At 34.2% G+C, this 22,033-nt stretch overlaps 1 protein-coding gene across 1 annotated transcript; it reads right to left on the bottom strand.

Annotated features, from left to right (window-relative positions):
* Window positions 1–5,922: 5,922 nt before the first annotated feature.
* CYP19A1 (cytochrome P450 family 19 subfamily A member 1) lies at window positions 5,923–20,695 on the bottom strand. Its single transcript, XM_009987592.2, has 9 exons — window positions 20,551–20,695; window positions 19,074–19,224; window positions 16,378–16,532; window positions 14,446–14,622; window positions 13,591–13,705; window positions 11,580–11,694; window positions 10,766–10,928; window positions 9,084–9,325; window positions 5,923–6,174 (listed from the first exon to the last, which is right to left on the bottom strand). Exons 1-9 carry the CDS (start codon window positions 20,693–20,695, stop codon window positions 5,923–5,925), a joined length of 1,515 nt encoding a protein of 504 aa, XP_009985894.1.
* Window positions 20,696–22,033: the final 1,338 nt, after the last annotated feature.

Genomic DNA, 22,033 nt, shown 5'->3' with positions numbered 1-22,033 from the left:
TAGGTATTAGAAGGTGCAGTTTCTGAATATAGTTATTTTGCTCCATAATTACTTAGCAAGAATCTTTCAATAGCTGCTAAATGGAGAATGAAATTCCACTCCATCTACATATCATTATAAGGTAAGGATAAGTTTATAAAGCATTTTGAGTGAGATGCTAATCAGCTCTTCTAAAACTAAAGAGGAATTAAATGATTGAAATCCGATGGGAGGTATTTTCAGCTCTAATCAGGCAGTTTAATGGAGTTGTGCACATTGTGCCAAATATATCCATTTTTGCAACAGAGTTGACTGGTCTTGATTTTGACCAGCAATTATTTAAAGAATAAAGAGTTATCATGAAGACCTGCTCAATTCTTGAATTGATAAGTTTGTAACTATAGAAGTGTGATGAGGCTGCATCAAGTATTCGAGCCTGCATTACTCACTGAATGATCAATCCACAAAAATCAACTTTCCTTCAAAGACTCTAATATTTCATTAGAGATTACTGTTCTAGACAAACAGGACTGTGGAAGAATGCCATAGAGGCACTAAATTAAATTAACCAAGCAAGAGGGTAAAATATAATCTAAAAATATCATGTAAAGAGAAAGTGAGTTAGTATCAATACATCAAATTAAGTTAAGCTGAATTATACTGAAAATACCAGCAGATACACCAGCAATTTCTCAGAAATAATTTTAAAACTTACTAAGCAAGGTTCTATCAGTCTTGATGCCAAATGATACATGCAGATTCCACTCAAGTAGACTGGGAGAACACTTTTAGTACAAGGTGATATTTGAAAATAATGTTCTAATGCCAGTACTAATTGGAATAATGCCAATAAATTCTTTCCACACTGGTGGCTGTTTTTCTCTCACCTCTACGCTTTCAATGACTCTAGAATGACTCTGCCTCTTCCTTAAAGCGGTGTTTAATAACTAAGACCATAGGAGTCTATTGGCTTTTAGCTTTTGTGTATCAACAGGGACTTTGATAACACACAAACTTTTCTTGTTGCATGAATATATTTTCTGTGTGTGCCATCTGCTGGACCCTGCTTGGAGTGCAATGTTAACTCATAGATCTTTTCAATTCTATTTGTACCTAAGTAAAGTTATCTGCAAGTAAAGAGATGATAGCAAAAATACAAATAGCATAAAATTCTCTCACTTTAGGAAAGCAGCAGATTTTTTTGAGTGACTGTAGTTCACAATATATAAGTCTAAAGACAATTCTGGATCATTATTTTTAATGCATTGATGCATTTGAGTTGAATTATTGCTACTGTAGTGTAGATCTATGGAATCGAGTCCTTGTCTATATTGTAAAATTAAAGGTCTGTGTTTGAAAACATTGGACTTATAACAGTGTGCAAACCCAGAACTTTTATAAACAGATATCATAAACTTTAAGGCTTACAATAATAGTAGATAGATAATGTTTTGGGTCCTAACAATCTTAACCTCTCAAGTCCCCTGTAACTGTCACTTTAAGATGAGTATGTCAGCAGCAAATTCTGATCTTAGATTAGAGAAGAATTTATTTCACCATAGATCAGAGCAGATTTCGTCCAACATATTAACTGTTTTCCTCTATCCAACAGTAATATGTTCTTTTCTGCTGTAAACTTTCAACTGGGATTTTCTTTTAAAGTTAAGAATTGAATTTGACGGGATACTAACCGAAGTTATAACACTGGATTGTATTGGAGAATGCAGAAAGTGCACTATTTTTTATTAATGTTTATGAATTACTAATAGAACTTGTAAAATTCTAGGATAAATTTTTTTCACTAGCAGTGTCTTGTGATCAGGTTTCTATCTGAAAAAAATCTATCCATTTGCAGCTGTGTTGAAGAGGTTTTGTGATTTTTTTTTTTGTGTGTGTGCCTTTTACTACCTTCCAGTTTTCTGTCACTTAGCCAAATACAAGAATTACCACTCTGAAAGCTTTCATTTGAAAGTGAAATTAATTATACAGATATAAACTGAATTTGTCATGCCATCGTGATAGGAGTAGAAAAAGAGATGACATTTACTTTGAACTATGTAGTCAGTTTATTTCTTTGCTTTGTTTCATTTTTTAATTACTTTAGATACTTTTCTCCCAGATAGCTGAGCCCTTTGTATCCTCAAGCCAAGCTTTTTTGTTATATCCACAAATCCCTATTACCTTATGAATCACCTAAAACTACCTCTTCTCCTTTATTTTAAAGCTTCAATAAAGTGCGTTCCTAGGCCAGCAGTGTTGTATGAATTTGAATTTCTTAATCTATTTATGCTTTCTTACTGTTATTAAAAATGTCTTTGCAATACTATATTCTCCAAAATCAGTAGTAAATTTGAGTTTAGAATGTCTCAACTCTCTTCCTTATATCTAGTACTTTAAAAATCAGTTCATGTGTACATACACACTCATACATTTAAATACTTTTTTGTGGTTCTTAGATTGGGAAAACATGATAAAACATGATTTAAAACTTGTTTTTGTGCATACAACTTTTATTTGATGATTATTTTATTTTGTAACAACATCCACATTTGTGCTATCAGCAGCCCATAATCACAGTGATGTATAAAACATAGTCTTCAAGTTTGGTCCGTGTTTTGATGTATTGAATATTAATAGAACAGTCGCTCAATGATAGTAGACTTGATGTGGTTTTAAAAGTCACTTAAATTTTTACAGTACCTGGTAATAAAACACCATTTAAAATCAGAGCTCGGTTTTGTACAATGGCATATGTACATTGAAAAGATTTAAACTGTTCATAGCCACATGGCAAGCTTTGAAACACTGCTTCACCAACTACAGTTCTCAAACATATGTATTACGAGGAGGGGAGATGGACCTCATCATGCAAACAGTCATGCAAATAGACCACTGCGTAACAGCGTAATAAATATACGGAGAACAAGGCTCAGATTAGCTAATATCTTAGATTAACTAACAGTTCAGATTAATTAATAGCTCTATTGTCCAAATGTGGACAAAACTAAGTACTGTAGAAATTTGAAGGACCAGAAACACTATGTGCAATCGTATCAGAACAAATATACTTCAAATACAATGGGAAAAAATTCTGCAGGTTTGCTTACAAAAAGTAAAAAATGAAACTGCTTTCTTTCTTCCATAGAATAGTTATGGTAATCGTGTTTCTGAAATTGCAGCCTACAAATTCAACAATATATAATACATTAAAGAAATCAGAGCAGCATGCATTTTCCATATATCTACATGATTTCATATAATTGTTTCAAAACTTGAATGCTAAAATTAATTTACTAATTCTAACCTAGTGAAAAAAATTTACTCAGAGACCTATAATTGAGATGGAAAATCAGAGAGAAAATTATCACTATAAAAATATTTTTGTATGTGAAATAAGCAAAGATGCATACTGTGTATAAAATAGTAGCTATTCTCAAGAAAAAAAGACTCTTCAGTAGATTTCTTTTTAAAGTTCTCATACAAATGAAAAATTCATGTCCACTGAAGCACTTTTTTTTGGTGTTTTAAGATACAGAATGTTTAAGAATGGGATTTAATCAATTTTTTAGGATGGCTTTATTTTTTTTCTTCTCCCAGCAGCTCAAACAATTTCCTAGTTTAAAGGTTACAGATAATGTAGAAATAGAGGTTACATTAGATATTCCAAAAGTTCATACCACTATGTCACTTCATGACTTAAAAAATAGGAGTCCTAGAATCATAGAAAAAAATAGGTTGGAAAAGACTTTAAATATCTTTAAGTCTAACTGTTAAATCCTATTTCTATATGTCTTCAAATGCCCAATTTTGTCTGTATTTACAGGTGGTATGGGATTGCATTTCACTAGTCATTTTTGGGTACCATGCAAATGCTATGGAGAAAGCTTTGAAAGTAACTGAGCTACAATAAATTATTCTACTTTCAAGTTTGGTGGGTTTGATGATTGTTGGTTTTTTGTGTGGGGTTTTTTTGTTTGTTTTTAAAATTAATTTAGAAAATTTACATGCTGTTCTGAGACATGACCTAAAAGTGCAGCTACTCTTCTTTGTCACCAAACTCAGCCTGACCTAATTAATTACCTTTGGCTGGAACACATTCATTTGTTGGTTTTATGTGATTTTTTTGTATGCTACTGGATAGATCTGCCTCTGCTGGACCTGCACCTGAACACAGTGGTCTGAGTTGAACAGATTAATTAATCTAATTAATTTTAATTAGATTTTCTAGGTAAGGACATAAACAATTTATCTTTTTTCTTTTTATACTCTAAGTAACTTGAAAGGAGAAGGTTAATATAAAGCATATTGTACCTTGGTTGTGTGCCTTTATTGAGGCACTTTAGCTGGAAAACTCCGTTCTTTGGGTTACACTGCATGAAAACTCAAGCTTACTGAAAATGGAAAGTCTCTGTTGAGGAATGTTGTCCTTAAGCCAGGAAGGTCTTTTTCTTCTTGACCAAACTAACAACTCATCATTAGGCTAGTAGAGATATCAATGAATTTCAGAATTCTACAGATTTCAAGATAGGTCCCTTTTCAACAAGAAATGTTGGATAGTTATGTAGCTTTCTAGTTAAGGACTAAGTATAAAACTAAGCCTAATTTATAATTAAAATTTAAGTCTGTGTATGCAAAAAGTCTTTTAAAAATATTTTCTAGAAATCTGTTTGTTACTTCAGAAGTTTTCTCCTTTGCCCCTCCAAAACTCATTTACCTGATGAAACTTGCATCTTACCTTAAGTAGATAAGTGAAACCCATTTTACTTTTTTTTTTCTTTTTTTAAAAAAAGGTCTACATCTTGAGCCAGTGTTTCTTTTCTTTTCTTATGCTACTAATTCTCTTTAAATCAGTGGGTGTGAAGCAAGATGCTTGAGAGCAGAGTACAGCACAGTGCTCTTTTGGGAGAAGCAATAAGAGCTAAATGGATAGTTAGAGAGGAACTTTCTCCCCTGCTGTAGAGTGGGGATGTGGGCAACAGCTCCAAGTCTTCCTCTCTGAAGTAGAATTGAGCAGTTAAAATCAGATTGAAACAGGATTTGATACTGCTTAGGCAGCTTAGAGAGAACTTGAACCTCTTCACCAAGCTGAGGTGGGAAATTTCTACAGTTAACTAGATGAGGCAGACCTGAGTGTTTCACTCCCCCCTCCTGTTTAATAGTAACCGTAACGCTTTGTATTCAGTACCTTATTCTCAGCTAGTCTTTACGAAGATGTTTACAGATACTCTGTATATACTCTGTAGCAGGACGCTGGGTTTTAAAAACATAGAATAGTTATCTAAACTCTGAAAAATTACTTCCATCCGTAAAACCTAGCTGACACTGTAAGTCTTTGGTATGTTTAGCATAACATATATGTTTAGCATGACAGCAAAAAATGATAAGGAAAAATGTTTGAATAACTTCTTGTACAAACTTTTTTTATAACTCATGTCCTAAATATTTTAAATTGTTTCATAGTTTTAAAATCAACAATATTATTCATTCACGTGTTTTCAAAGTCAGATAATGAAAGCTTTTGCAGTAGTCAAATATTGCTAGGCCTAACTTTGGGGAGGAGAGAGCAAGGAGAACACATGTAGTCCTGTCAGTAAACATGTCAAGCGTGCTCTTTTGTTGACCCTCAAACTTCTGAACTTGCACTGTTTGAAAAGCAAGACATAACTTTGATGGTTTTAAAAGAGAGCCGGGAATCCTGCATATAGTGTGGAATCACATAGCAACAGGACTATTTTGTAGTTTTAGTCTTACTTTATCACATTGAAGTTGTGGCCAGAACTTGGTTCTGCTGTGCATGCAGAACAAGTTGTCATCTGAAGTTGTAGTAGTCAGTTAGGGGCAACAAAATGTTTTAATTTATATCTTTAACTAGGAACGACGAATATTTCTTAGTGCCTGTGACTGAGAAAGCTCTGTAACTTTGATGCTGATGGGGGGTCCGTTTTAGTCACCCTGATTATTGTTTGAGTTTCTTCTTGGTGTGAAAACCATCTCCAGCAGAGGCTGCCTTTCTATGGGGTGCATGGATAAGTCGTTGTTTTTCTGGATGTTGTTAAGGCCTCTTCCTTTCATTGTCTGTACTCGGCACCGTCTCAGAAGAGTCACCAGAATCGCTTTCATCATTACCATGGCAATAAACTTTCCTACACAGCCTCGAGGGCCGAATCCAAATGGTTGGAAGTAGCGTGAAGGAACCTGCACAGAGTAACATGAGGAATAAACTTTAAGACAAATTTTTCTTCATAATAGTAGTCGAAATTATAATGGAAATTGGTAGAAAGTATATTCTGAAAAACTTGTGGAAAGAATCTCTTAGGAGCAGTTATTTCTTTCCTTTACACTGAACAGCCCTCCCACCCAAGTCAGGCCGAAATACAGACATGTACAGAAAGCATGCCAGTTTAAATGCCAAGATAGCAGGGAATGTCAAGTTAAGCAGTTGAATTCTGTCCATGTATTTCAGTCTCTTCATCCTGTGAACTACAGGAATTTTACCACAAGCTGTGAAATGGAGTGAAGACTTTGCTCTTCAGTATGTGTTAAGGTTGATGAAAAACTTTTTCAGAAAATGTTAATCACAAAGCTCATAAATGTCTGAGATATAGGCTGATGCCTTGTCTAAAGATAGTCAATAAAGCCATACACCTACTACAATTGTCATTAAAAAGCTAGCGTTCCTGAGAATAGTCATAGAATGTAATGTTAAAAATTTAATTTGATATTAGTAGACAGAGAACACTTGCAAACTGATTGCCTCCTGTCCTATCAACTAAAATGTGAAATTCAGGATTCCCAGAGCTGTTGAAGAATGCACAGCAAGTTTTTCCTACTTTTATTGAAATTGAATAGATCAGTTATCCAAAACAGTCCCAACAGCATGAATAGCACTGCTAATGAGGTCCAAAGGTACTTGTATTAGGTAAGAAAAAGCAAATCTAGCTATAAATAAATTGCTTTTCTTAATCTGTGTAGCTTTTTTAAAAAAAGATGTTAGCTGTGTTTTGACTTCCTATTTAACCCAAGAGTAGAGTAGAAAAGGTTGCTTTATATTGAATTATCTAGAAAAATGTCCTTTTTTCTAATTTTCAAACTGAGAAAAATGTTTTGTTTAATTTTTTTCAAATAAACTGAGCTATACTTTTTGAAAAATGATAGATAAATACAAGTATTTACGTAATACAGAGCAAGTACAGCAGCTGGCAGTATGGCACAATTGTAAGTGCACAGCCTGGGAAAATGGAAAAATGTTTAGATTCTAACAATGCTATTTTATAAATAATGGTGTGGATTGCTATTCACTTAGAGAACTGTGTGAAAATTGTGGCTTCTAGAATAATTATATGGCAAACAGAATGCATCAAGTCAGATAGAAAATGTGTGGTTAAATATTTGGTCAAGGGGAAATATTTTTAGTAACAAAGTGTACTTATGAAATAAGCAAGAAATCTGTTTGATAGAAATACTTAGAATGAAAATAATGGATGGCAAAATGTAAACTTCACAGTGAATAGTTATTTCAATAAGCTTAATCCCTTACTCTTGAATTTTCTACAATGATTTTTTTCTTGATCTGTTGTTTTTAACACTGCGAGTAGAGTTTGCTATGGGTACTCAATCAGCAGTTTAGAAACGTTAACCAGGTTGTTTAGTGTTCGTTTGTGTGTGGCATACATGGTAGTCCTAGATTTATGATAGGAAAAATGTGAAACTTAGAGGTGTGTTTCTGGCTTGAATATTCATATCTTTTGTTTCTTTATTTTCTTAATTATTTTTTTGGGTGTTTTTACTAGCGAGCCCATTTTTGGTGTATCAAGGTGGGTCATCTATTTATTTCTTTAAAACTGAAATTACTGCCAGTGGATGCTTGTGTGCAGCAGCAGCTAACATCTCAAAAGAAAAAAAATTTTGCCAGGTAATAAAATTATTTCCAAACACTTTTAGTCAGACAAAATGAGAACTATGATAGCTGTAGAAAACATTAACCCTTTAGCTTTGACCCCATTCTACCTTAATGTTTGAAAAGCCAGTAGAAAATGTAAGACAAAGCTCGCATACCATGAAATGTGTGCACCTATGACAGTAGGGCTAATGTTCTGCAGTTGAAATGCCCTTCATAGAATTAAGTTGATCATGCCCTCTGCTCTCACATGGCTATTTATTCCAGAGATCTTTCCAATTCCCTCACAGGAGTGCTAACCAAAACTTAGTATTTCACATTTTGTGCTCTCTGTCACATTGGGTAGCAGCATCTTCTGCTTCCATCTGCACTTTTTAACAGTCAAAAACAAGGAGTCAAATGTGCTGTACAATCAGTCTATTTTCTTTCAATAGTTTTAACCTCTCTAGATGATTATTGCTGAACAAATACAATTTTGCAAAATAATTTGCTTTATCAGTAATCAGACAAGCAGAGGTCTAAATGAAAGTACTCTGAAGGATGATTTACGGTAGGGGACTACAAGGAGGAAAGAAGTTCACATTTTGCTTTTGATACAGGACTCAGTAATGTAGACTAAAACAGTTTTTTTGGGAGTTAGAATATGACTTAAATTGAAATGTTCTGAACTGAGACTGAATTACTCAACATCTGCGGTATTGAGTTGGTTAATACTTAAGATTTTCATTTTGGTCTGTAAAATGTTTATTTAGGATTTAAAAAAAAAAAGTAAAATGATTGCTAGATTCTTAGTCTCTCATGAGTTTCTGTACTGCTTCACCTCTCCAGAGAATCCTCATGTGGCCTCGTCTCTGTGTTGTACTGCTTGCATGGCTCTAGCTCCCTTGAAGCCTCTATTTTATCCAGTGTCAGGAAATGTAATGGGAACTAGACAAACTTAATCAGAAATTTTTAATCAAAATTAAGATGTCTGGGAAAACTTTTTTTAATATCATAATTATTTTTTAATTAAAAGACACTTTGATAGGAAAATTCCTGCACAGCTTTAATAATAATAATAGTAGTAAGCAGGATGTATAGCTAACTAGGAACTTAGACAAAGGGAAAACAGTCTTACAGGCACAGAGCTCTTGATCAAAATAAGAGGAAGAGACATTTTCAATAAATAATATCCAATTTCCTGTAAGAAATAAGATAGAAAACTTACATTTTTCTCAAAGTTTTCAAGAGAGAACTCATTCGGCTTTGGGAAGAATTCGAGCTTATGCATACGTCCGATATTGAGAATAATATTTGTCCCCTTTTTCACAGGATAGCCATCAATTACATCATCTTGTAAAGCTTTTCGCATGATCAAGTCCACAACTGGCTGGTATCTCATGCTCTCATAAATAAAATTCTCCACAATTTTTAAGTTTGGCATATCATCACTCTGTATGTCTCTGTCACCTTGAGGAATAAAACAGCTGGTAAAGAAGTTGGTTATGAATTTAATAGCTTCATCATACAAATACTACAGTATTTTTGGAAGATTCTCAGTTCCTGCAATGGTAGGAAGGATCCAACAGCTTCTAAGGAGTTTTATGTAGCCTTACATATTTGGGAAATCTGGTATATTGTTTAACAGGATAAACCCTAGTTTATTAATTTATGATCTTCTCACCTTCTTTTTAATATATTTATCAGTCTTTGTTCTGCTTTCTCATCAGTGACAAAACTTTGGAAGTCCTTCCTTGACTTTCGTGTGTCTGAGAACAAGACACAACAAAAAAAAAAATCTTTTGAGAGCTGACAGCAAACAGAATCTGGGAACAGTCTGCAGATGGGAGAACTTTGTAAGGACCTTAAGTTTTTGCTATGTGATTGGATTCGGCTGGATGTACAGCTAGGTCCTACTGTGGCCTGACTATTTCAGTCACTGAGTGACTTCCTCCCAGCTTGATTCCATCAGCAGCAGTATCAGTGCCATGATGTACTGCCAGTGGGAACCTTTAACTTTCAAGCCACAAGCAGTTTCAGAACTACAAGCTGACCACTGCAGAGGCAGGTTCTCCAGATGAGATACATGAGATGTGTTGCTACAGCAGTTGGTCATATGCATAAGGAAAAGGCAACAAAGTTCTACTGCCGTAGAAATCAAGGCTATCAGAAAGAAATAGGGAAGATGAATAAGTAAGTAATCAACTCTAAAATAAAGTTTATTAAAAACATCTTAGAAAAAGAGTAAAGGATTGTTATATGCTTCCAGTGTTTAACAGACCAGAAGCATATCTCAAATAAGAGTGGATTAAATTAGTTTCTGTATTAGTTCAGTGTCAGGTTTTGAATGAATCCTAGAGATAGGGAAGAAGACTAATTTGGAATATCTTGATTGTGTTTTGAATAGTTAGTAATTGGTACTTAAAGAGGAAATCAGTTTGATATCAAAATGGATGACAGCAGAATATGATTTTAATTTTCTCTAATGTTTCCTTTTCTGTGAAACTTAGACAGGTTCTGTATATGCACAGAGAAACATTGGTGATTAGAAGTATTTGAAACGAGTGTTCCCTTTTGCTATTTTGAGGTAAATGGAAAATAATTTCAGTGGAACTTACGAGGTGAGTGCTGATTTGCACTGCTGTTGCTGAGAAGGGAATATAGAGGCTTCTTTCTAATACATTGTAAATTCAGATGATTCCTTTTAGAATTTATCCTACAAATTGCTCATCCTCTTTCATTTAAGCTTGAATAGAATCTTTTATATATAATAGTAGTTCATATATCTTAAAGCAAATGCTTCTATTAGAAGAAAACACTTAAAATGTTAAGCCTTTGAATAATCATAATTCAATCACTGCTGAAGCAAAATTATATACCCGCATCACTGACTTTGCAGCTCCTGCTTACCCATAACAGTTTCAATTTCTCTCATCATCTCCTCTTCCACTGTGGGGTGCTCTGCAATCAGTATTAGCATAAAGAAGAGAGTCACAGACAGTGTATCAGGAGCAGCAATCATCATCTCCAGCACACACTGGTTCACATTCTCGGCAGTCAGATCCCCTCTGTTCTGAAATACATTGGAAGTTTTGGGGAAAATGTTGATTGCTGACCTCTGATGCTAACAAAGGTCCTATAGCAGTGGAATGGGAAAAACCTAGAATATCTGCTTTAAACAAAAGTAAAGATCTTGATAGAAATACTCTCATATGCTAAATAGCATTTATTTTTTGTCTTTCAAAGAAAAAGAGCCAACTTGTGTTTTGATGGATATATATTTACAGAAAAGCAAGAGTTTGTTCTTAGCTCAGATTCTTACTGATTTATTGCATTCCCTCAGAGTTTGTGAGCTGTCAGAAATCATAAAAGATAAGATTTATGTAGCATTTGAAGCATTTGCAAACAAAAGGCAATACATCGAGATAAAGTACAGGGGTTAGGGAAAGACTGGAGGACATTCAGGGGTAGATGCAAGAATTTCAAGGATGTTGTTTAAGCCATGAAAAAAATTAAACAAGCACCAGTTCCCAAAAATGCAACTATTCAATGTCTGAATCACTGTTAGGGACTCTACAGAACCAACTAATTTGTATCCCTTTATGATGACACGACTTTCAGATAAACAGATGAAGTTAAAGTAGCAAAGCCTGTGGTGTTAGCGATAGATAGGAGAATGTCAGAAAGATCCAAGTTAGCTGTATTTTGAGTACATTGCCAATACCTGTGCAAAAATCAACTGGGATGCAAAATCCATGTGTTCGTCCAACTTTTCAACAGTGGAAAGTTTTTGTCGTTTCTGTTCTATTAAGATTTCCATTGCCCCTTTTAGATCCTTGCTGAAAACAGAGGAAATCCAACGTATTGATAAATATCTCAAAACTTTTAGTATATACTAGGATATGATTAGAAACATAGAGATTATACCAATAAAAACATCTAAGAATGACAGAAATTAAGTACTCATAAAGGTGGTTGTATGGTTCTCTGAAAAAGCAGTAATACTAAGGGAAGGTGTATTTTCTTATTATTTTTTATTAAATAACTGCTTGTTTGGACCAAAATATTTTTCTCTTTTTATAGGCTTATTCTCTTATTTATTATCTTACTCTCTTTATATAGACTGCAAAGGATGAAAATATGTCTGTATATCTTAATGAATAGAGTTTTTAAAGATTTATTAATATTTCCAAAGAATTAATTTATTTCCTTCTGTTTTATACTGTATTTTATCAGTGAATAAAATTAACTTGGAAAACGTGAGGGATAAGTGTTAGAAAAATGTAGATAAAGGTTAGAAAAATTGTACTATCTTGAAGGTAGAGTTGATCTAAATTTTTCATGTTTAAATAGTCAGTAATACTGTGTCAACAGTTTGTATTTCAGTGGTTGAAAAAAGCAATGTCTCATAGTTTTTTATAATTTTATTTAGGATTTTCAATTAGCTATAAGTTTGAAGACAATTCTTCCTAAAAAGTACTTTGAGAAGTTTTTGAATGAAATCCTCAGGCTTCCCTCTTGTGTTTGCTATTGTTGGGATAGAAAATTTGACTGAGGTATTTAAGGGTAAATGCATTTAAAACTTCAAACCTGGTGAAGCTCTCATTATTTATAACATCTTTTATGTATTAGAAATAGCAACTGGTCCATTTTATCAACTTTTTTTAGAAGAATATCAGAAGTCGTCATATCCTGTGGTGGTTCTTTGTGTTGCTTTAAGTCCAGCAATTTTTATCATTTTTTTTCAGTAGAAATTTATGAATAAGTCCAGATTGCTTTTGAAACATGAATATTTGCCTGCAGGGGCTTTCTAGTAATAACTGGGCCACCACAGTTAGCTATTATTAGAATCATGGGATAAAACACTAATCAGTGCCATAACAAAACTGGCAAGCAAATGTTAGAGATCACAAATCTTGTCTCATTCATAAGAGTTGTCAATTACTTCAGATGAAACTTCATCTTTCCCTTAAAGCCTTTTTGTTATATAGTACTATCTAAACAATTTATTGCTCATACTTCATCAGTAGAAGTTTCACTAGATGGAATCTGAATCCAAAATGAACAAACTGATTGCCAGTTCTTTTTATAGCCAGTTCTCTTTTGACAGAAGACAGCAAATGAGATCATAAAAATAGAAGAAGCATTTTGTATTTTTGCAAAGAGGAAGATGGCAAAATGTTTGTTCCTTATTTAGGAAATGGATTATCATGCTGAGCTCCAAGTTTAAACTCAAAAATGAGTTGTTGACTCAAAAATGCACGTTGATGGAACCAATATATAGAATTATGCTCGGGGTTAACTCTTTTGGGACAGCGTCATGAGTGTAGGTGGATTCTCTTGTTTTGATGAACTGTAGCCTGCTATTTGACTGTTCTTGATGAGATAACAAATGTAATTTCAGCCGTATGATGGCTTTTCCTTGTCTGTTTGAACCGAACCAGTGATTTCAATTTAGTTTCACATTTCAACAGGCATTAACTAATTTTTTGGTAAGTAAACTAGGATCGAATAGACAAGGACTTTAAATTGTCTCCTGAGATCAGCCACTTGTAGCATTAGTGGCAAATCTTGTTCTGTTTCTATATTGAGTATGCAGATAGTAGACTTCAGCCAGCCACCTTTGCAAGTTTCGCAATTTGTCTTCTAAAAGGCAGAGGAAAACATCAAGGAAGATCTCCTTCACAGAAAGAAAGAATCTTATGCAAATAGTTTGTAAAACTGTTAATACTTACACTGCCTCTTCATATTTCTTGCACAGCCAAGAAATCTTAAAAAAGATGTCAGGCTTTAATAAAAGTGCTTGCCAAGCATCAAAGTAGTTTTGAATCTTAACTACAATAGCACGTTCTGAAAATAAATGTTAACAAAAAGCTGTATAAAATATAAGCATCAATAGTCAAATAACACAAATGCATCAGAAAAAATTATAATAAAGCCCTGTTCCCTACTCCAAATAAGTTCATGGAAACTTGATAAACAATTGGTTTTAATGATGGTAGGTTGCATTAGGAAATGTTTTTAGCACACTGTAGAAAAATTGTAGATCTTGGTAAAAACTCTTGGTAGCTAGCTAAAAGGAGATAGTGGTGTGTCAATCGGAGTCAAATAGCCTCCCATAGGAGAGCAGAAGCAGAACTCTTGCAGCATATTGAAATGGGGTAATTTAGACATCACAATAATGTTATTTCTGTCATGTTTTTGAGGATGAAGAAATCATGGAGGACATAACTTGTCAGGTGAACTTTCAAGGCAATCATTTAGTTTGGTGGAAAGATTTCTGATTCTTACAGGCATATAATATTGGGATTGTACCAACTCAGTGCATAAAAATCTCTTTAAATGGTACCATTTGTTTAGATGAGCATGACAAGCTAATGCATATTAGAAAATTATTTTACAACTAAAATAACTCAAATCAATTTCAATTAATTATATGGTGATATGAGAGTATTCTTGCTCTGTTTTCTGAAACAAAACTGCTGAGCGATGTCAATGAGTTTTGCTTGGACATGCACTTTAGATCCATCATAAGGTATAAAAATAAAGCCACATAAATATATTTATAACCATATAAAAATGGTTAGTACCATCCAAAGGGATCCCAAGAAAAAGCTTGTTAGATGTGTCAAGCATGATCCGTCTCATAAGATTCAACGCATTGATGTTTCCTACTTCAGTGGTTACTTCCTCTAGTTTGTCCAAGTGATCAATTGTTGATTCAACACAAATTGCTATCATACGCACAAGACCAGGACCAGAGAGAGCTGAAATATGTGCAAAATAATCAAAAGATTGGTTAACTTTCATACCTTATTTATAACTTATCAATTTGCAATAATGGTTCAATAAAATGTAAAACTTTACCATCTGAGTGATTGGTATAAAATCAATCTGAAACTTATTGGTTTATAATCTTTTGAAAGAAAATGTGAGCCTTTTGAGTTAAAATGGCAGTGATCTCAAAGCCCAAACTTTCCTTGCATCCAGCCACTTTGTATCTCAGACACACGTTTTATGCTAGGTTCGTATCATGTTAAAGAAAGATATTTGGCATCGTTTGTCCTATCTTTCTGTGTGGGAGGGTATCCATGTCCTCATCAGCATTACAGGCCCTGTGGATGTCCTGTCTCATTTGCTTGCAGTGATACTGAGCAGGGAAGATAGCTTGGAGGTTCATGGGGAGGATGATAAGAATTTGTGAAAACATAACTCCTGGGCGTTCTTAAACAGTATGGTAGCCGTGCAGTAAGCTACTGGCAACCTGTAATGTCTCTGAACATACTGAAGCCTAGCCTGGCAGTAGTCTGTCTACCTATGAACAGTGAAGAGAGCATAATGATGGATTTATTGCATTTTAAGAATTCAAAAGCGCAGTGGTCAGTTCTATTGCTATGTAATTCAGTGGGATTTTCATAGGCTCCAGATGGAATGGATTCAGGTAGTTTTTGAATGACTTGGGAAATCTCGTCTTAAGTACTTTATCTAAATTATTTTTCCATACAAGAATCACTGAGGGATTGTATGTTTGTAATTGAGAAGAGAGGAGGTCTGTTTTGTGAATAGAGAGAACTGGTGGTACTTCTAGGAATAAGTAGAAAATGAAAAAAAATTTTCCTGCCATCTTTAACCAGTACAAAGTTGCTGATATTTTTCAGTAGGAAAGGCATAACTGTCACATAAAGAGCACAGATGTATCAACAAAATAATATAGAAAATATAAACCAACGTATAATTAATTTTTTTTTAGATGCTGCTTTACTTTCATTTTCAGGTTCTGAAATCACTATCATAAACTACTGCAGTCTCAGCTGGTGAGAATCTTTTATGAACTGTGGAGCTTGCAGAACAAGTGTGGCAGTTTGGTTAGGAAGGCTGTAAGATCATTGGCAGTAGCTAATTCTAACGATAGGCAAATACTGAAAATTTTCAGTTTGTGGAAAGAAGGTGAATCAAAAAATATCAGATTCATAAATAGTAACAGTGGAATTTATTTATGAAATTTCCTATTTGATGTCGATGTAGTGATATTAATTACTTCAATCTTTTCCTCTGTTACTACATTGATTCCTAGTATATAAAAGGGATTAATAAATAGATCGCTTGTGCAGATATAAATTAATTTTGAAACTAAATCTCTTCCCCACCTCCCCGCATTAGAACAAAGCAGAAAAGTGTCTGAACTCAGCGGAGGCTGTGAAAGGAACAGCCAACTGCATTTGTGGAAGTGCCAGTTGAGCTAATGTGAATGTCAGACTTGAAATGTAAAAGCATTTAAAAACAAGGCTTGTGGGCATCATTTAGTTTGGTTTTAATTGGATGAGACTAAGAATCTGCAAAACTACTTCAGGACCATTTCAAATAGCATACCAAGCAGAATAAGTGTGAAAGAATGTGTGCAATAAAACAATTCTATGGGATGTGTAGAGAACTGATTTCTGTAGTTTAAGTGTGCAAAGGACAAATAGCATTTCAGAAAAGATAGACTACGTGCTACAGTGAATTAGTGCACACTGATTTACCTTTGGTGAAAAAGGGTCGGATTTCTTTCCAGTGTGCTGGGTTATTATTAAATATGATCCCATTTTCATACATGCCAATGCACTGTAATCCAAGCTTGCTCCCAAATCGAGAAACATAATGCCAGTGTTTCATTACGTGGGACACGCTTGAGGATCTGGGAAAAACAGGGGGAAAAAGGCACAAAACAAAAATATTGTTTCATAGATTGTACACAGAATTTTTATTCTGACGTTTTATAGTTGCTCTGAAGTGCCGACTGCGTTCTCAATTTAGCAGGAAGTACAATGCTTCACATTAAATATTGTTCATTTTGCATAATTAAAAACCTTGATGATAAATGCCTTCAGAATGTATATTACAGCAATGATGTATTCTGTTCAGATTTAAAACTGTTTTTCAGTTAAAACGCAAATGGTTACCAAAAGATTTTAATCTGACTAGTGTGGATGCATAGAAACATGTAGATACATGATACACTTGGGCAATGACCAATGTCAGATATTGTGGAAGATGACATATGAAATATTTGACAGTTGGTAATTTCATCAAGACATGTTTTAAATTATAGCTATGCTTTTGTACCTATTTAGTCATTCCCCCCAGATGCATATAGAAAACTTAAATATACATGCATCATTTAAATATTCAACATCATAATATGATGACATGTGTGGGATAAATATTCTTAAATAGATATGTTAAGAAAATGCATGATATGTATAATTCTTTTTACAGTTGACTAGGTTTATTTACATGTGCTGGCAAACAGGTTGTGACCAGCTCTATTGCTTTAAGGTACAATTTCCTTTAGAGGGAGCTAGCATTTTAGAAATTTTAATGTGATGAAAAACTGATCAGATGAAATTGAACAAAAATAAAGAAAATCAGAACAGAGATTGAAATGAAACAACACACTAATTTCTTTACCATGTGGCATAGTCAAATACCAGACTACTTATGTGGGTTTACTTTATTTTTTTCAGTCAGGCAAAGTAACTGGGACTCTTCCTATTGACTTCAGCAGTGCTGGATTTTCACCATAGTTTTACATGACCAGAGGTAAAGTGAACAGTGAGATTGCCATATGGTACAAATAGGCGAATATGGATTAAGGATTGGAGTGAAAACAGAGGAAGACTGTGTCTGCAAGTCCAGCCTTCCAATGAACTCAGCGTATTTTCTTTCCTACACTTCCCTATATCTGCTCTCTTTTCTAATTTCCTTAAAGGTTTTTTGCACATCAAGGAGCATCATCTGTATTTTCATGAACATGAAAAGATGGTGCTGAATTATGACAGCTGTCCCCAGGAATGGAAGGGGGCAGCAGGCTCGTTTTTCTTCCTTCCATTCCACACATCTAGACACAGGAGACTCTTTTAAGGACAAATTCTGACATATGACCTTGTAGAAGCAGATTTTCCTTATGAAACTATTTTAATGAAGTTCTCCAAAAGACAACATCTATTTTAACCAAGATTGCAAGTCCTTCTCTCTGTGCATTAGTGTCTCAGTATGATTAGATGGTAAAAATTCAGATGACATTGGTGGAAATAGTGTACTTTTACAGAATTCAGGTTATGTTTAGTTTTGCAGATAATTTGTGATTCCCTGAAAACTTTATTCTAGGTTGTTTTTATAAAAGTTAAATACTGGTTCTCTGTGTATAGTCAATACTTTTAAGCCAAAAATGTCTGAAGAAAAGTAACATATTGACTGTGAAGTCTGATGCAGCTGTGGCATTGCTTACCGGCACTCCTGATTTGTTTCTGATGAATTGGTAGTACAGGAAGTGGAAGAAAACAATAAGAGTTCATAGCATGTTACATCATCAAAACATTGTAGTGCATTAGCTGATGCTTACAACACCTATGTAGGATAGGAATGTAAATAGTTTTCCTATCATAATTACCTCTTTTTACAGAGGTAAAAACAGACAGATGAAGCTGACTTGTTTTGTGTGGCAAACTCTGTGATAGTTCTCTCTACTATATTGTCTTTCAAAAGCTTTTACATAATGGAAGCTGACAACAGATTGATTGATATTAGTAATAAAAAGGTCATGATTGTTTATCAATTACACACGGTAAATATTTTGCTACTTTTTTTCATGGCATAACTCATAAGCTTCCAGAAGATCCAATATAAGAAGAAAGACATCCACTGGAGGATAATAAATAAATAAAACGACAGACTGCAGTTTAGCATTATGTTTAATACTGTGTATAATCGAAGCCTGAGTAATCCCACTAATTGGAGTGGAATTACTCATAATCCTGTAATGCTGCATTTGCTTAATTAACTTGCTGAATTGCAGCCATAATCTTCAAGCATTTTTAAGCAGAAATTAAAGAACGTAGGAAACTAAAATTTGGCTTAATCCTGCATTGCAGTCAGTCTAGGTTCCTGTTTAGTATATAATCCTAATATTAAATGGAATAGAAAAAAAGAGATGGTAAACATTTAGGATTGAGCTACAGTGTTTAATCTTCCTTTCCACAAAGAAAATGAGAGAATTCACATAGAATTCAATAGCAACAAAAGATTAGAAAAATATGTGTAAACAGCAGGAAGTAAAAGGTTTGTGTTAGCATAATTTTTGAAAATCACTTTGATTCTACTTTAGGAAAAAAGTAGCAGTTTGTTAATATGAAAAATTTCTTATTTATGTTATTAAGGATAGAAAATAAGGATTTACTTGCTAATTATAAATGTTTCTTCACCGCTGATCCAAACTCTCACAAATTCTCCGTAGGTCTTATTGTAGTAATTGCAGGCATTACCTACTCCCATCCAGAGAAATCTCGCATGTGAAATGAGGGGACCGATTCCCATACAGTATCCTGGCCCTAAGAAATAGGGTAAGAAAAGTTTGGTCTCAGCAGTGCTCACTGACAAGGATATACCGCTGAGCATCACCCTTCCGAAAGGAGCTAAAACATGACAGTCAAGGTCTGTATAGGGCAGTTCACATATACAATCCTGTTCTGAAGTTCTGTCATAGAGAAACTTGCATCTATGTTGGTGAAGACTCACTTAGTATCTCTGGAAGCTTATAGTCCTTTCAATGTACATATAACTAATGACATACATTACTTGTCTGTACAGCTTCAAACTGCTGCTTTGAGATTGGTTATGTCTGGAGGGCCAATGGCCAGATATTAGAAAGAAGAAATTATCTAGGAAAAAACGCATATGGTTTATTTGTGATTTTTAATAAATCCTTCGAGTGATCTTGGCTGAATTCGTGTTCAAGTGTCAGTAACACTTACAAAAGTCAATGTCCTTTTGATGTAATTAATTGCATTAATTCAAATTATCAGTAAATTCCATTTACTGATAGGAATTGCAAGACCCCAGCTTATTTAAATACCTGTAAACGTAAAGCATATTAATTTAGTTCTGTCTTCTTGATGATCCAATCAAGCATTCAAATAGAATGCATAACCTTCTGTGGATACTTTCGCCTGTTCTCTAACTTTCAAAGAATTTTAGCATATTGAAGAATGTTTGGCAAGGATCTTGTCCCAGAATTTCATTCTGGTGCCTCTGCATTGGTTTAAGGTTATTCCTGTCAAACACCTTTGTGAGATGTGTACACTGCTCTCATTCATGCAGAAGGTCATTGTTTCCCCTAATGAAAAATAGGCTGAATCAGTAATGTCTGCCACAAGCCCCCAAAACATTACAGAAGGGGCTTCCCTGAAAGGGAAACCATTTGATGTTGTTCTGTTCTGAAAGGGGTCTCCAGTGCCAAACATGGAAAGCAAAATTAATAGTTACTAAAATCTGAATAATTTTTCTAGATAATTGTTTGTTTCTAGTAAAGATAATTTAGAAAGCTTTAAATATAAAATAAGTAAAAAATAGTTTATAATGCACATGAAAATACGAACATCTGGAGTCTATAAAAGGGTATTATATCTTTCTAGCATATACATAATAAAGCAGAAATCTAAATGCCATTATATATCCAAGCCAGGTTTATTATGGAAGTTCTGAGATTAGAGCAAGCCTGATTTCTTTTACCACTTATTTAAACTGATTCTTAGTAAATTTTGTTGGCATACAATCATTACTCAGCATTACTCTCTCACTTAAATTTGAGAAATGGAAAAAAAAGAACCCACCACCTCTGACAGCTTTAAATGATACTATAGCTGAAGTTAATTTACCTGGTATTGACGAAGTTTCTTCGTGATTCCATATTAGAAACATAAAGCACATGAGAATGAGTATGGGCACTGTGGCCACTGGCATCATATCTGGTACTAGGCTGGTGATGTTGTAGTGCATTGGATTCAGAGTTTCCAGTACCATCTTTTCCAAGAGATTCTACTTTGCTTTAGAGAGAGAGAAAAGGGAAAGAGGCAGAGTTTTTCAAAGATATATTCAGCTTAGTCAATGCCTCTGAACCCTTTTGTAGTTCTTGTAAATGAGCAAATTAGCCCTTGAGGTAGCTTTATTTTATGAGAGTGACTGCCTGAACTGCTTGCCAGGACAAGCTACATCACAAGTCAAAACAGACATGCAGCAGACACTGTTTTTGCTTGGAAATAACAAAGCTTTTCTGACCTTGATGTTGAAGCATAGTTTTGGATACTTTGGCTGACAGACCTCTTATCTCTGATATTGGCTTGGCTGGCCAATACTGAGGTTTACTCCTTGAAAATTTCTAACCAAAACACAACAAATTAAACTTTCAGCACATGTGGAAGCATTGAATGAGTTTACTTGCAAGCATTTATCTCTGTTACTTAGCCTTTTTCCTTCCTGCATGCCTGTATGGCCAGAGTCCTTGAATTTCCAGAATAACTGGCATAGTTTTTCATGATGCAGAGAGCATATCCCAGGTTTTTGTTTGAAATAGTGTATTATGGTCGTACTTTTTATTGTCAACCTTTTAGTGTAGTATAATGTGTTACATTTCTTTATGATTCTTCTGTTAAATGCTTTGAAAATATAGTATGTACCATAACAAACAAGATCTTGGATTGTCTGGTGCCATGTTTATCCTCGGGCAGTAACCAGCACTTGACATAGGAAAGAAAAACCAAGCAAATGGACAAGTCTGTTAAGCATAGAGGGATAAGAAGGATTCCTTTGAAGTTGTTTTGCATGATTTTGATTTAAATCATAAAATATGAGAGGTGATTGTATCTTAGAAGGAAGATGTTATTCTATGAATGAGAACTCACATAACCACAGAAAGATAGTGCTTGCATTTTTTCAGCAATTTATTAATAAAACACCTTAATTCTACTGTGACAATAATTAAGAATAGATTTGCTTTGTTCCTTCCTGCGACAATATTTCAAAATTGGAAAATGTATTTACTTAGCAGGAAGCTTTTTGTTTCAGTTTACTTTCAGCAAGTCCTTTCTTGTTTATCTTGTGCTTTGGTCTCACGTTGCAGAAGAAAGTACAGCTTACTTTGTAGTAACGGTCAGTCTATAATTGTATTAAACTAAGCCAAGAAAACGTGGTAGATGCTTTCTAGATAGTAAGAAGATTGATATTATAGTTGAAGTAGAAGATGTATGGAGTACGGGTGAAACTCTGGAGAAGGGAGCAAGCAGTGGCTCAAAACCTTGCAGGTGCATGCAATGCTCCAGTATTTTGGATGATTGCTATGCAAGGCTTCTGGTAGTATTGTGA

Source organism: Tauraco erythrolophus, chromosome 14, assembly GCF_009769465.1.
Source record: "Tauraco erythrolophus isolate bTauEry1 chromosome 14, bTauEry1.pri, whole genome shotgun sequence".
NCBI classification, from domain to species: Eukaryota; Metazoa; Chordata; class Aves; order Musophagiformes; family Musophagidae; genus Tauraco; species Tauraco erythrolophus.
Note: the sequence above shows the minus strand (reverse complement) of the source record. Positions and strands in the feature narration are given on the sequence as shown.

What these genes read in the sequence shown, in the direction of transcription:
- CYP19A1 (XM_009987592.2), bottom strand. Translation starts at nt 20,695, where the DNA reads ATGGTACTGGAAACTCTGAATCCAATGCACTACAACATCACCAGCCTA. An exon ending in AGAAACTTCGTCAATACCAG is followed by an intron (nt 19,225 to 20,550) that starts GTAAATTAACTT and finishes CCTATTTCTTAG; the next exon opens with GGCCAGGATACTGTATGGGA. An exon ending in CCGACCCTTTTTCACCAAAG is followed by an intron (nt 14,623 to 16,377) that starts GTAAATCAGTGT and finishes CACATATTTCAG; the next exon opens with CTCTCTCTGGTCCTGGTCTT.